This window comes from Solanum stenotomum, chromosome 12, assembly GCF_019186545.1.
Source record: "Solanum stenotomum isolate F172 chromosome 12, ASM1918654v1, whole genome shotgun sequence".
Lineage (NCBI taxonomy): Eukaryota > Viridiplantae > Streptophyta > Magnoliopsida > Solanales > Solanaceae > Solanum > Solanum stenotomum.
In genome coordinates this window covers 43,308,319-43,321,583 of record NC_064293.1, presented here as the reverse complement: position 1 = coordinate 43,321,583, position 13,265 = coordinate 43,308,319, and the positions used below count along the sequence as shown (strand labels likewise).

At 33.7% G+C, this 13,265-nt stretch overlaps 2 protein-coding genes across 2 annotated transcripts; both read right to left on the bottom strand.

Moving 5' to 3' along the window:
- Positions 1 to 626: 626 nt before the first annotated feature.
- Positions 627 to 3,742, bottom strand: LOC125846857 (protein ABA DEFICIENT 4, chloroplastic). Its single transcript, XM_049526533.1, has 6 exons — positions 3,535 to 3,742; positions 2,704 to 2,935; positions 1,881 to 1,981; positions 1,472 to 1,600; positions 1,303 to 1,391; positions 627 to 932 (listed from the first exon to the last, which is right to left on the bottom strand). Exons 1-6 carry the CDS (start codon positions 3,580 to 3,582, stop codon positions 782 to 784), a joined length of 750 nt encoding a protein of 249 aa, XP_049382490.1. The 5' UTR covers positions 3,583 to 3,742; the 3' UTR covers positions 627 to 781.
- A 3,556-nt stretch (positions 3,743 to 7,298) lies between these two features.
- On the bottom strand, positions 7,299 to 11,357 carry LOC125846855 (caffeoylshikimate esterase-like). Its single transcript, XM_049526531.1, has 8 exons — positions 11,207 to 11,357; positions 10,530 to 10,559; positions 9,745 to 9,868; positions 9,515 to 9,661; positions 9,008 to 9,138; positions 8,793 to 8,930; positions 8,434 to 8,532; positions 7,299 to 7,517 (listed from the first exon to the last, which is right to left on the bottom strand). Exons 1-8 carry the CDS (start codon positions 11,348 to 11,350, stop codon positions 7,299 to 7,301), a joined length of 1,032 nt encoding a protein of 343 aa, XP_049382488.1. The 5' UTR covers positions 11,351 to 11,357.
- Between the last annotated feature and the right edge of the window lie 1,908 nt (positions 11,358 to 13,265).

The window sequence follows — 13,265 nt, the reverse complement described above, 5'->3', positions numbered from 1 at the left end:
AATGAGGAAAACAATATAGTGAGCATGTGTATGAACCCATGAGGTGACCCAAGCGATTCTTCAGAGACCAGAAAGAGTACCCAACATTTTATTAAGAGTTACTTTTCACTGATTTTGGAACAAATTTCAACTTTCATGTCACTTAGAAGTCAATTATAGGCAATGTTTATAGCAAATATGAGATGAGAAATTGTTATTTGCATCCTATCAATAATTGGATGAGAGAAGAAGAAACATTTTCTTTTGGCAGGAGTAAAGATACAAGAAAGAAACCTGACATTTGGCCATCTTAAAAAGAATTTAGATTTACTGAAAAGTAAAAGGAGAGCTCATCAATTGAATGCTTCAAGCAGTGTTGGATCAATGATATACAACTTTGCACACTCGTAGTTGAATGAAAATTACACTTTGTTCACAGTTACATTAGTCGTTAACAGGCAACAATTGTTAAATCTCTGTCAGTGAGTTCTAGGCACTGTTTTTTCTGCACTACTTAGTACAGCTTTGGTGAGGAGATGAATAACAATTCCAATGGGGCAAAATAGCANAGAAGAATCGTTTTCTTTTGGCAGGAGTAAGATCCAAGAAAGAAACCTGACATTCTGCCATCTTAAAAAGAATTTAGATTTACTGAAAAGCAAAAGGAGATCTCATCAATTGAATGCTTCAAGCAGTGTTGGATCAATGATATACAAATTTGCACACTTACGTAGTTGAATGAGGATTACACTTTGTTCACAGTTACATTAGTCGTTAACAGGCAACAATTGTTAAATCTTTGTCAGTGAGTTCTAGGCACTGTTTTTTCTGCACTACTTAGTACAGCTTTTGTGAGGAGATGAATAACAATTCCAATGGGGCAAAATAGCAAGCAGAGAGACACAGAATGACGCGTTTCAATACCATTTTGCAAGCCATCATGATAAACTTGCCTGTTTCAAATAAAAAAAACAGCATTAGAATAGTTTAATAAGGCGTCTTCCTCCTTTTTGCTCAACCCAATAGGATCAGAAAGCAACAACTGGCTGCACAAACATACTGTTAAGAAAATTGCCTTGAATCTGACACAATGCTAAAAGCTAGCTCATGAATTGAGAAATGGCCAAAGATAATATGAGGCAAGAACAGTCCATTCCTCAACTAGTGTTGGACAACCCAATCCCGAACGCTAGCTCATAAGGTGAGGATTGTCCAACATGGCAACACCTTATAAGGAGACAATTGGCTATTTCCTCAACTAACAGGGACAATCTAACACATAAACAATAATGAAGTGTGTATGTGAGAGAGAAAGAGAGAGACCTTGCAGCAAAAAGATCTACAGCCAATAGGTGAATCCAAGCAGATGCTAATGTCATCTCACTGGAGAACATCTTTGCTATACCAGATAGCTGAACAGAATGAAATGTCAACAACCCAAATCACGGAATCAGCACAAGATGACTATCATTTGTTAAACATAAGAACAAACCTCTGGAAGCCAGTATTTACTAGCAAACATCAGCCCAATTGTATCTGGTGTCCAAGACAGGTACAACAGATATGCGTACAGAAGTCCGAGCACAACATATGGTATGGCACTTTCCATCAATTTCCTGGTCTGCATTAAGTATTTAATTATGCCCAATTACAATATATCTTGGGAAGGCACAAAGTTAGTACCTTGCAATTAGCTGACAAATCAATGCAACTGAAATCATGCCCATGATTTCTGTTTTTGTGCATGACATGAGGAGAGAGAACTTGGCAGGTATAACTTTTTATGTCTTCCAAGAAAAGAAATAAACAAGAGCTTCTTAAGTTGATAATATACCCAGAGGGCATACTCCCTAGAAAATTTTAAAAATACAGTGTTGCTTTACAGAACTGAGATAACTTACAAGTTCTGCTTTAGGTGCTGCAACCATGAGGGTGTAAAATGGAAGAACGCCTGCTGTTCCTAGCGTAAAGACACTACTAGCTATTTGAGAACTAGGCAACCCTGTAAAAATAAGAGATCAGTTGTCCCAAAAGTTCAAATAGATGATACTGAAACATTTGCAAAGAGAGTAAACAATAAGAAGCTTAAAAAATATGTCTATATACATATACATATGTATTTATAATAAAATAGATCAATTTGATATTCAGTTTGATATTCCATATACAATACATCAAAACTGTCTCTTGGGATAAGATGTAAGACATTAGCAGTTTACACATCGACATTAGCAAGTAAGGATACTCTTTCATTGACATGGGATAGAAAATCCAGCAACGTAATGAGAGAAACGAGATTTCAATGGAACATGTGGCACAAGGTGGGATATATCTCTATTATCAACCTGATTGAAAGAAGACAGCAAATTGTTATACTTCTACAAGTTTTTTTTTTTTTATAATTTGTTTTTCCTGGTTCATCTAAAAGGAGGATAGTAGATTTGGATATTAAGCCAAGTAGCACGTTGAGAAAAGGGCACATAACAGCATTTGTACAAAGTTAATAAGCATTGTAATAAATTTTTGAATTTAGTTTGTTAATTAACATATGTGTTGGCAGGTAGGTGTCATAATAACCTAAAGCGCATCATTATGGGATGACTGTAAATAATCACATTCCTGACTGCATATAGCTGATTCCCAAGAATTATCCAAAAAGAACCAAAAAGGAAGAAGCAAGACACGAATTGAGAACTAAAGATAAGCAGTGGAAGAAAAGATTACACATAGCAGACACCCTGTAGCTTCTTCTTTGTGGAAGATTTTGGAGGTTAGGCTGACACATTACTCTTGAACCTCCGAGGAAACTCCACCCATTGCCATGCTTGGTTCTTCGTTTCTGAACTTGTTGACTTAAAAGGTTCGGGCTTATTGTTTTAAGTGTGGAGGTTGGAGGCTGATTCCTCCTGATATAACATAGGATATTTGACGACAGAGCAGGTGTCCAGCAGTCCATCTACAGTAAGTAGTAGAGATTGATTACTTCTAATAGCATAATCGTTTAGCAGGGTTGGCATTTCATTGTAGCTTCAAACTTGGTAGTGCTTAGTGAGTTGGAAAACCTCATTTTCTTTTTTCCATTACCAAGTATAGATTATTTTATTGAAGATGTGCATGGCATGCAATTCATCAAGCCTAATTTCTAATAGCATAATTCAAATGACATATGAGAATTCAACGGTACCAGATTGACATTCAATTCACTAAACCTCCAAACACTAGCACCTCATTCTTCGAAGTTTTTTCTTCCAAACATCCCCTATTGCCAAAATATCTTCAAATGATAGATAGTTGCTCAGCACTATCTACATGAAGACTTCACTAGCATCTTAATTGCTCTCAAATTTTCATTTTCAATTTCAATGTAATCATATAGCAATGGAGAAACTTCAGATCTAACCAGACACACCAAGTAGCAAATAGTGTGTGTGTGTGTGTATCAGTTTAACATACATACCAGGCATGAATTAAAAAAACTGAGAACAATAAACAGCAATTTAATGAAGAAAAACATATATTACAAGCTATGAATAGAGAGTAGCAGAAAGGGCATACCTTGAGTGAGAATTGAGAGTGACAAAAGCAAGTAGAAGATAAGGCCATGGCTGATGGGTATGGGAATTGGGAGCAATAACAATAAGAATTAAAGCAAAAATGGCATCCTCATTCCATGTGGAAAATAAAATTAAACATAGCAAGTACAGTAAGGAGAGGTTTCACCAACAGAATGACATCTAAATTGATCATGACCCCTGCCCCTCTTGATGAATTCTACTCTCATATATATAAGAGTGAAAGTGACCAACTTCAAATAGAAATAGTAGAATTTTACCAAATTAAATCTGAGTAAATGGTCCCTTATGTTTGAGGTTGGTTCAAAATAGTCCCTTCAGTATGCATTGAACAATTTTGGTTCAGCAAAAAATTAAATTTTTAGTATCCGTCAAATATTCAACAGTTTATGTTTGTTACGTTTGATGAAATATAATTGTTTTTTTTTTTAAAAATCATAAACACCAATAAAGTCCCATTAAATTCTAAAATATAAACACAAAAAATTTCATTAATAAATATACATAAAAATTAGCAGAAATTACCCGTCAAATAGTTACACTAGACTCTAAAACTAAATAGATAACAAAAACTCCAAAAAAGAAAAAATTGTATCTCTATGTGTGAGTTCTCACTTATTTCCTCTTTTTTGTTTTCCATAGTTCTTCTCAATAGAATTTGATGAATATTTGGCCGAAACTATTTGGTGAATATTTGGCGGAAACTAGGGCTGCGTATCGATCAGTTCGGTTCAGTTTTAAAGTTTATCAATTTGGCTTATTGGTTATCGATTTGTATAGATGCTAAACAGTTATCGAACCATTAAGATATTGGCTTATTGGTTATTGATTTATCGATTTTTGATCGTTATTGGTTCGGTTATTGGTTTAACCGTTAAGATTTGACAAAAAAAAAACAAGGTGACAAACCAAATGAACTATGCACATGAATTCACAAGTTACATCTTGCTCAAACACAAATATTTTTACATTGTAGAATAATCAAGTGTTTGAGACAACCATAAATAAAAGTAGAAAACCAAACTCTAAGTCAAGGACTTTATATAATTATTTAATTTACTATCGGGTTATCGGTTAACCCGTTAAGAAAAAACCTCAAACCGTTAAGAACCGATAACCCGATAAGAAAAAATTAAAACCATTATCAAAACTGCTAAACCAATAACCCAATACTGATAAATCAATAACTTTTTTTCAATTCGAATTATCGATTTCAATTCAGTTTTGAACAGCCCTAGCAGAAACTATTTGATGAATATTTGATGGAAACTAAAAATGTTAACTTTTCATAAATTTAAATGACCAAATTGTTCGGTGCATATTTGAAAGACTATTTTGAAACTTGCCTCAAACATAAGGGACCATTATTGTCATTTTCGCAATGTGACTCTTGAGTTTATTCAAATTGATGAATTTTTCCTTTCTATTCTTTTATCCAAACCAAATATAGGAAAAATGATTCTTTTAAACCAATATATGTGTATTTTTCTACCATTTTTAGATCAAATACTACATTAATTTCCATTTATATGTCATGTGTTTTTACCAAAGAAATAAATAAATCATCACAAATAAGACGAATGTGGACCATTATAAGGAAGCATTCTGGATTTACATAACCTGGATTTTCTTTTTATTGGTCCAATTTCTGACAGGTTTATCCTTTTTTCCCTTTCTCCGGATTGTCTTTTTTCCAAAGATTTTTAAAAAGTAGGAAAAGCAAAATTGATGAATCTAGACAAAGGTCAATTTATTTTTCAAGTAAAATTGAGATCAACCCTTCGGTGAAAATCCTACCTCCACGACAACATATAGTGCTCTCTCATTTCTCTTACTCTTACTGTATCGTATCGAACACATTGAGAAATTAAAGAATGCTGATTATGTCCTGAAAAGTTAAATTCAGAATGACTACATTGATTTTCATTTCATGTACAAGTCACAACTCAACAAAGATGTCTTTCTACCATGTAAATCTTACAAGATAAATTAGCAAACAAACATAAAACACGAACATTGCAGAAATGGCTAGGAGGAGATGGTATGCTCGTCCAGCCATGAAATAATGTCACCAAAGACACGAAGTATCATTTCATCTGATTCACCCTCGAGCAAGGCGTGACAAGCATCTTCATAAAGGAACAGTTTCTTGTCTGAACTAATTGACCTCTCATACAGTGCTTTGCTAACGGATGGATCAGTCACTAGATCACTCTTTCCGTGCAAGATTAACAATGGCAGAGATACCTGTAAAGTAATACTATTATCAATATGTAGATAACAATTTGATATATGAATGCAGATTGCTCGAAAGCTGGAACTCAGTCATATGCTTATCCTGGCAGTATAGATGAGGCCATAAAACACAGATGTTTCGACTTTTTTACTACTAAAGAAACTCGACTACTGTAGAATCATATACATTTTTATCCTGCAGGGCATAGTAACAGGGACATCAATTTCACTGGTCCAATTCACCTCGGCACAGGTACTAATAATCTCCATAGCAAAGGAATTTTACAATCATATGCGTTACCAAGAAACTCAACTATGCCTCGATTCCCTATCAGTATAAGGTTGCTCATGAATCCTGTTCTTTTCAATTCAAGTCAGTTTCATTCCAGTACAAACTAATCTAGGTAAATTTCCATTTATATATCGAAAGGAACNCTTAGGCTTGGGTGTTCGGTATTTGACTCGGGTTTTCCAAAATTTGAGTTTGGTAATTCGGTAATTGATAGTTAAAAGTAGATATCAAATATCAAAATTTTAAATTTCGATTTGATAATTCGGTAAACGGTAAATTAAATTTTGATTTGATACGACATTCAGTAATAATATTTCTCCAATCATTTCTATTTTTTTTTAATGTGGAAGTACGATATAATAGAAGATCGATAAATAAGAAGACATCAAAAACAAATTGATACAACTAATTAAAAAATATATGTATTTGGATTGTTCATGCTTATTCTTTAACTTTCTCTTTGGACTTGTACTAACGAGTAATGGATATGTTGATATATGACTTTTATTAAGTAAATAATTTGATATTCGGAAAATATCGAATATCAAATGGTACTGATGTCTCATACTAAATCCAAATACCATAATTCTAAAATTTTACTATCGAATATCATATCAAACAGTTGAGTTACCAAATTACCAAATATTTCGATTTAATTCGATAATTCTATTTTTAATATTTTATGCGAGCCGTACAAATACTCCATTAATTTCCATTTATATGTCATGTGTTTATACCAGACAAATAAATAAATCATCTCAAATAAGACGAATGTGGACCATTATAAGGAAGCATTCTGGATTTACATAGCCTGGATTTACTTTTTATTGGTCCAACTTCTGACAGGTTTATCCTTTTTGCCTTTTCTCCGGATTATCCTTATTCCAAAGGTTTTTAAGAACTAGGAAAAAGCAAAATTGATAAATCTAGACAAAGGTGAATATATATTTCTAGTAGAATTAAGATGAACCCTTCGATGAAAATCCTACCTCCACGACAACGTATAGTGCTCTCTCATTTCTCTTACGGTATCGTATCGAACACATTGAGAAATTAAAGAAAGCTGATTATGTCCTGAAAAGTTAAATTCAGAATGACTACATTGCTTTTCATTTCATTTTCATGTACAAGTCACAACTCAACAAAGATGTCTTTCTACCATGTAGATCTTACAAGATAAATTAGTAAACAAAGATAAAACACGAACATTGCAGAAATGGCTAGGAGGAGATGGTATGCTCGTCCAGCCATGAAATAATGTCACCAAAGACACGAAGTATCATTTCATCTGATTCACCCTCGAGCAAGGCGTGACAAGCATCTTCATAAAGGAACAGTTTCTTGTCTGAACTAATTGACCTCTCATACAGTGCTTTGCTAACGGATGGATCGGTCACTAGATCACTCTTTCCGTGCAAGATTAACAATGGCAGAGATACCTGTAAAGTAATACTATTATCAATATGTAGATAACAATTTGATATATGAATGCAGATTGCTCGAAAGCTGGAACTCAGTCATATGCTTATCCTGGCAGTATAGATGAGGCCATAAAACACAGATGTTTCGACTTTTTTACTACTAAAGAAACTCGACTACTGTAGAATCATGTACATTTTTATCCTGCAGGGCATAGTAACAGGGACATCAATTTCACTGGTCCAATTCACCTCGGCACAGGTACTAATAATCTCCATAGCAAAGGAATTTTACAATCATATGCGTTACCAAGAAACTCAACTATGCCTCGATTCCCTATCAGTATAAGGTTGCTCATGAATCCTGTTCTTTTCAATTCAAGTCAGTTTCATTCCAGTACAAACTAATCTAGGTAAATTTCCATTTATATATCGAAAGGAACATCCCTTTTGAAGTCAGAATTGATTTTCCTTGATACCTTGCACAATGAATGAGACGATCCTTCTCTTAGCAAAGACTTCTACAGGACTAAATATATTCGTTCAAGAAGGAGTCGAAAAAATGTTGATCATAAATGAGAAGAATGATTCGTACAAAAACAGAAGTGGATTCACATTTATATGCATACGAATTAACAAGAGCTGTAATTATCACAGTTAAGGACATTTCTCGGCACTCTTTATCAAGCTAATTGAGGAGAAGTATTTCCTAAACTACAAGAGCAAAAGATGATACACCATCTAGAATAGTAAAAAAATAAAAAGTTTTTTAATATTAGAAGCAACTGGAACCTCATTAATACAAACACAGGGAAATATATTCCGACTGTGGAGCAACTCCCATAAATGGAAGATATTCACATATTGACCTTTAAACAGTTAACACGGCAATGAATTTTTACACTAATTCAAAGAAAAGTTGAAACACGTGACACACCTTTTCTAGTAGTCCCTCTATCTCTTTTGTGGCATTCAGTAACTCCAGGGCGGTCTGTAAACGGGGTTTATGTTTGTAAGAGATGACATTATAGGCAGTCTGCACACAGAAGAAACAGGTCACATTTTATATGAGAAATGGGCGGGGTGTATCTGTGCAATTAAATATGATGTTCAACCAATCAAGATAGTCCTACTAGAAGCTAATCAACATCACTGAATGCAATTGAGATAGGTAACAGTGACATTCCTGGCACAAGCACTATTTGCCTCTCATATTCTGAAGCTATCACTTTCCTGATCTCCTAAGAACTATTACCTTTTAGAGCTGCTTTATACAGAAAACAAAGTGATACGTACGTGTTCTTTCTTCTTTGCATCTCTGACTGCCAATTCTCCTAAATCCTGTGTTGGAACTAGCTTCTGTGTTGGAAGAAACTTTGCGACGCCAATTAAAATTTGTGTTAGTAACCATGATGGAACCACGTTATCTGCAATCTATATGACAAACCAGTTATTACTCTATATGAATCAGAGGCATCAGTAAGAATAGAGAAGCATTTCCAGAGATATACTTTGCACATAGGTGCAACAAGAACAGCACCGTTCCAAGAATTAGGTTGCTTCTGGTGCACCTTCAAAGCTATTGCTCCACCCATGGATTCCCCAAATAGGAAGCTTGGTAGATTACGGAACTCTGGCTTTTCTGCAACCAACTATTAACTGTCAGATTTTTCTACAGTAGAGTGCCAAGAAGAATAAGAAAATGCTATGACATTCCAAGTCAAGTCGTCATGTTCCGTCTATCTTTGCTTTATGCTAATCGAAATACCAAAATTTACACGGAGAAGTTANCTTTTCTGCAACCAACAATTAACTGTCAGATTTTTCTGTAGTAGAGTGCCAAGAAGAATAAGAAAATGCTATGACATTCCAAGTCAAGTCGTCATGTTCCGTCTATCTTTGCTTTATGCTAATCGAAATACCAAAATTTACACGGAGAAGTTATTATGTGTGCCTGACCTCTCAGAAGAATCCATTTAATGATGAAGTAGGTTATTGGTTATCCAATTAAGTCATACCTTTAGCTTTTGAGTAATGCTCAACGACGTCATCAACCAGCTTGTCAAAACTTGGTATGTAACCATGAAGACCTTCTGAAAGCCCAAATCCGGGGTAATCCATGGCAATTACTCCATAACCAAAAGATGCTAATTTCCTTGCAATGCCTACAGGTAAGGATAGTCATTACAAATTCTTTTATAAAAAAATTAACTTGTCGGAGACTTTAATGCTTTTGCAAGCCACAAACCTTCACCAAAAAAAGTGCATGTATCCCCATAACCATGACAAAAATAGACAACAGCTTTTGGACGTGTCTCTGGAAGCCAACTTTTGGAGAAGATTTCAAGCCCTCGAGAATTAACCTCATAAGACTGTGCCACAGAATGTTGTAAAAATTATACAATGTAAATCACAACAATATTATGGCTATAACATCCAAATGTCAATAACTTAACTTGTACACTAAAATAAACTTTTCTCGCTTTGAGTCGTCTTTCCCAAACTATCCCCTTCGTCACTTGCTTTAAAAGTTTAATGAGTATGATATATATGAATGTCTACATTACTGATAGTATGTTATAAATTTTGGAGCTTATAATCTTATGAACCAAGAATACATATCACCTTCCAATATGAGTACGAAATTCTCTCATAATTCAAAATAGAAGGTTGACAGTTAAATAAGGAAACTAAATCCCAATTAATTCTTCTTATGGAATCCTATCATTCCTATGCTAAATCTCAGTTCATCAAATAAGAAGTGACGCAAATAGCATATACTAAAACTGCAGATCCAATACAAAGTTCTCGCATTAGCTCCATCTGTTTTTGTTTCTATTTATTTATTCTTTTGAGCTATTAAAATCATCTCTCATTTTGAAAAGGAAAAAGTAGAGAGAAGCCATAACTTACTAGACCACAAATACAGAACAAGCTAACAACATTGACAGTTCAGTACGGAAAATCAGGCAATAAGGCGTCAACACATTTCCAACAACATTAGAAAAAAGGAAATACGAGCATAAGCTTTACCTCCTCCATCTTCAATCCATCATGTGGCACCTGGTGCAAAGATAGAAGAAGCAATCATTAAAAAAACATTAAAGATCAGTAAGAAATATGTTACTTCCACGTACGATATCACACCCATTTGGAAACACTCAGTCCTCCATTACAATATACGACAAAGGTAAAATATGTATACAAGTCTCAACTGTGTAAACTTCCAAAGTTATAACAATCTTAACAAAGACAACATAACAAGCTTTCAGTAGAAGGTGCATTAGCAAAGATGACATACATAAAATAATTTTAACCAGATAACTTAGGAAGATAGATATTACTGTTATGAATGGTCCTATACTGAATAAACGAGTATCTCCTGTAGATGGAATAGGGTTCTCTTTCAAAAGTAGTTTTGTACCATCGATCTGCTAGAGCTTCAAGAATTTCTAAAGGCTCGGCATATTCAAGTCCAATACGTTGCTAGCTATGACTCCAGCATAAAAAAGAGCACATTATTCCCAGAGCTATAAAGAGGTTGTTTGTTTCCTACTATTGAGCAAGAACCATTTTATTATATAGTATGATCACACACAAATACTTGAGTCCCTTTGCAGTTTGCACCATAGACCAATACCAATAAAAATCCAAATTTTGAAGCAAAAAGTCTATTTTTATATTAACAATGAGCAATCAAGACAATATACCTTGAATAAGATATGATCAATTGAAAGCTGAATATGTTTAAATGCCTCTCTAGCACAACGCCTGGCGTGTACGTTGTCCATATCTGCATCTAACATCTTCTGTAATTCATCACTAATACCTGGAAATTTCACCCGATTCCCCATTACAGAACCCTCTTGAACCTCACTGAAATATTAATGGACCTTTCGTTTCCCAGAAATAAAAACAAAAAAAGCTCTAGGCAGAAAGAAACTGAAAAAGGGCTAGGAATTTAATGCACATAGGATCTGATGATGAGTAGTCAATTGAAACACAAAGGTATGATGTAACACTTCTCTAGAAGGTGTAAAATTTAGAAGAAAAAAAGAAAAGTATTTGGGATTATACCTTTGACGAGAAAATTTAATAGATCAGAATTGAAATGTTGATTAATGAACAAATTTTACAAGTGATGGGTCGCTCGTCAGGTTGGCGGAGGAATATGGATATGACTTTGGCCTAATATAGGATGGATTAATTTAATGACTATGGTAATATTTAATTCAGAATGAGAAATGGATGGTGTTTTTTTTTTCTTACATAGTCAAAATTTAAATAGCAAATATTAAAATATCATAATTAATCTGAAATCCATAATAACAATTCATTATCAATAATAACTACACTCTATTTCAATTAAGTTAGGATGACTTTATTAATCATCATCACTTACAAGTAGAAGAAATGGATTAATGTTATCGTAATAAACAAAAAAGGGATATGAGTTACTCCCTTAATTACGCATTGACACACCTATTAAGAAAATAAAGATTGGCTTAATGAGTTTACTATTTTACCACTATTAATTATTAAGTGGATGAATTAAAATGTTAAAAGTTCTACCTTTTTCAAAATTAATTAATTGAGGATATATTATATAATTTTTTTTTCTTTTTTGATTTGTCAAAATTGACAAGTAATTAGGGACAAGTAAAAAAGAAAAAATTGGACAAATAATTAGGAATTACAGAGGACAAAGAGTGTAATAAATTAAGAGTTAATTAAATTGCAGGGACAAGTAATTAGAGACAGAGAGAGTAATTGACATGGTGAGTTTACCAGTTTGCCCCTATTAATTGATAGAATTTCAAAATCAATTTACTCAAGTTCTACTTTTTCAAAAATATTAACTCTGTCAATAAATTGAGATATAGTAATAGATAAAAAAAATTGTCTTTTTTTTTAATTTGTCGAAAAATGATAAGTAAAGTAAAAAGTCCAAAATAGACAAGTAAAAAGGGACGGAGAAATTGATGAGGATAATTATTTTTCCTAAGCAGATTTAGCCAAAATTTTGTTTATGGAGAATTGTTTATGTTTCTCAGAGCCGTGGCCCGTTGTTTCCCGATTAAATCGGTTTCCCGGCCGATTAATTTCTGATTCTGACGATCAATTGTGGCACTAATCTTATGATTCAAGTTGCTTGTCCCAAATCTCATCGAGTAAATTGCAACTCGAAATGAGTTTTAAAGCTTCCGTTCAGGTGATTTCTCTTTCTCTCCGTCAATTTTTATTGCAGAGCATTAAACAGTGAATTAACCTTCTGTATTTAATTTGGGGTTTTAATGGAGGAGCGGTAACCAAGCTGAGACCCTGAATTCAAAAGTCCGTGCATAAGTATTTTGGATCTCATTCTCAAACAGGTACTACTACTACTACTACTACTTTATATTTCTGGGCTGAGCAAATTGCATTTTAAGATTTAAAAATCTTTGTTTGTTGCTTTCTTCTCTTTACCTCAATAGGAATTGAGGGTTTTGGTAGGGTTTGGAACCTCTGCTAGGTTAGATGAGAATTACAACAACATTTACCTAGTGTACGTAATGGATCTAAGGAGAATAGAGTGTGTATCAGATCTTATCACCTATTTCATAGAGATACAGAGGTTATGTTATTTTTGATACACCCATGGAAATCTACATTTTCATCTGGTAAAGGTTGTTAATTTCAAGCTAGATGCAATCTTACATGCTCAAAAATAGTATATATATATATATATATCAGAGATCTCAATGATGTATGGATTTAGCGAGAACAATA

Excerpts from the sequence above, each read along its gene's own strand:
- LOC125846857 (XM_049526533.1), bottom strand. The coding sequence starts at position 3,582 with ATGGCCTTATCTTCTACTTGCTTTTGTCACTCTCAATTCTCACTCAAG. Across the intron at positions 1,601-1,880 it reads CAGCACCTAAAGCAGAACTT|ACCAGGAAATTGATGGAAAG; the intron begins GTAAGTTATCTC and ends TACTTAATGCAG. Across the intron at positions 933-1,302 it reads GTAGATCTTTTTGCTGCAAG|GCAAGTTTATCATGATGGCT; the intron begins GTCTCTCTCTTT and ends TATTTGAAACAG.
- LOC125846855 (XM_049526531.1), bottom strand. The coding sequence starts at position 11,350 with ATGGGGAATCGGGTGAAATTTCCAGGTATTAGTGATGAATTACAGAAG. Across the intron at positions 9,139-9,514 it reads GCATTACTCAAAAGCTAAAG|AAAAGCCAGAGTTCCGTAAT; the intron begins GTATGACTTAAT and ends AGTTGGTTGCAG. Across the intron at positions 7,518-8,433 it reads TAGAGGGACTACTAGAAAAG|GTATCTCTGCCATTGTTAAT; the intron begins GTGTGTCACGTG and ends ATTACTTTACAG.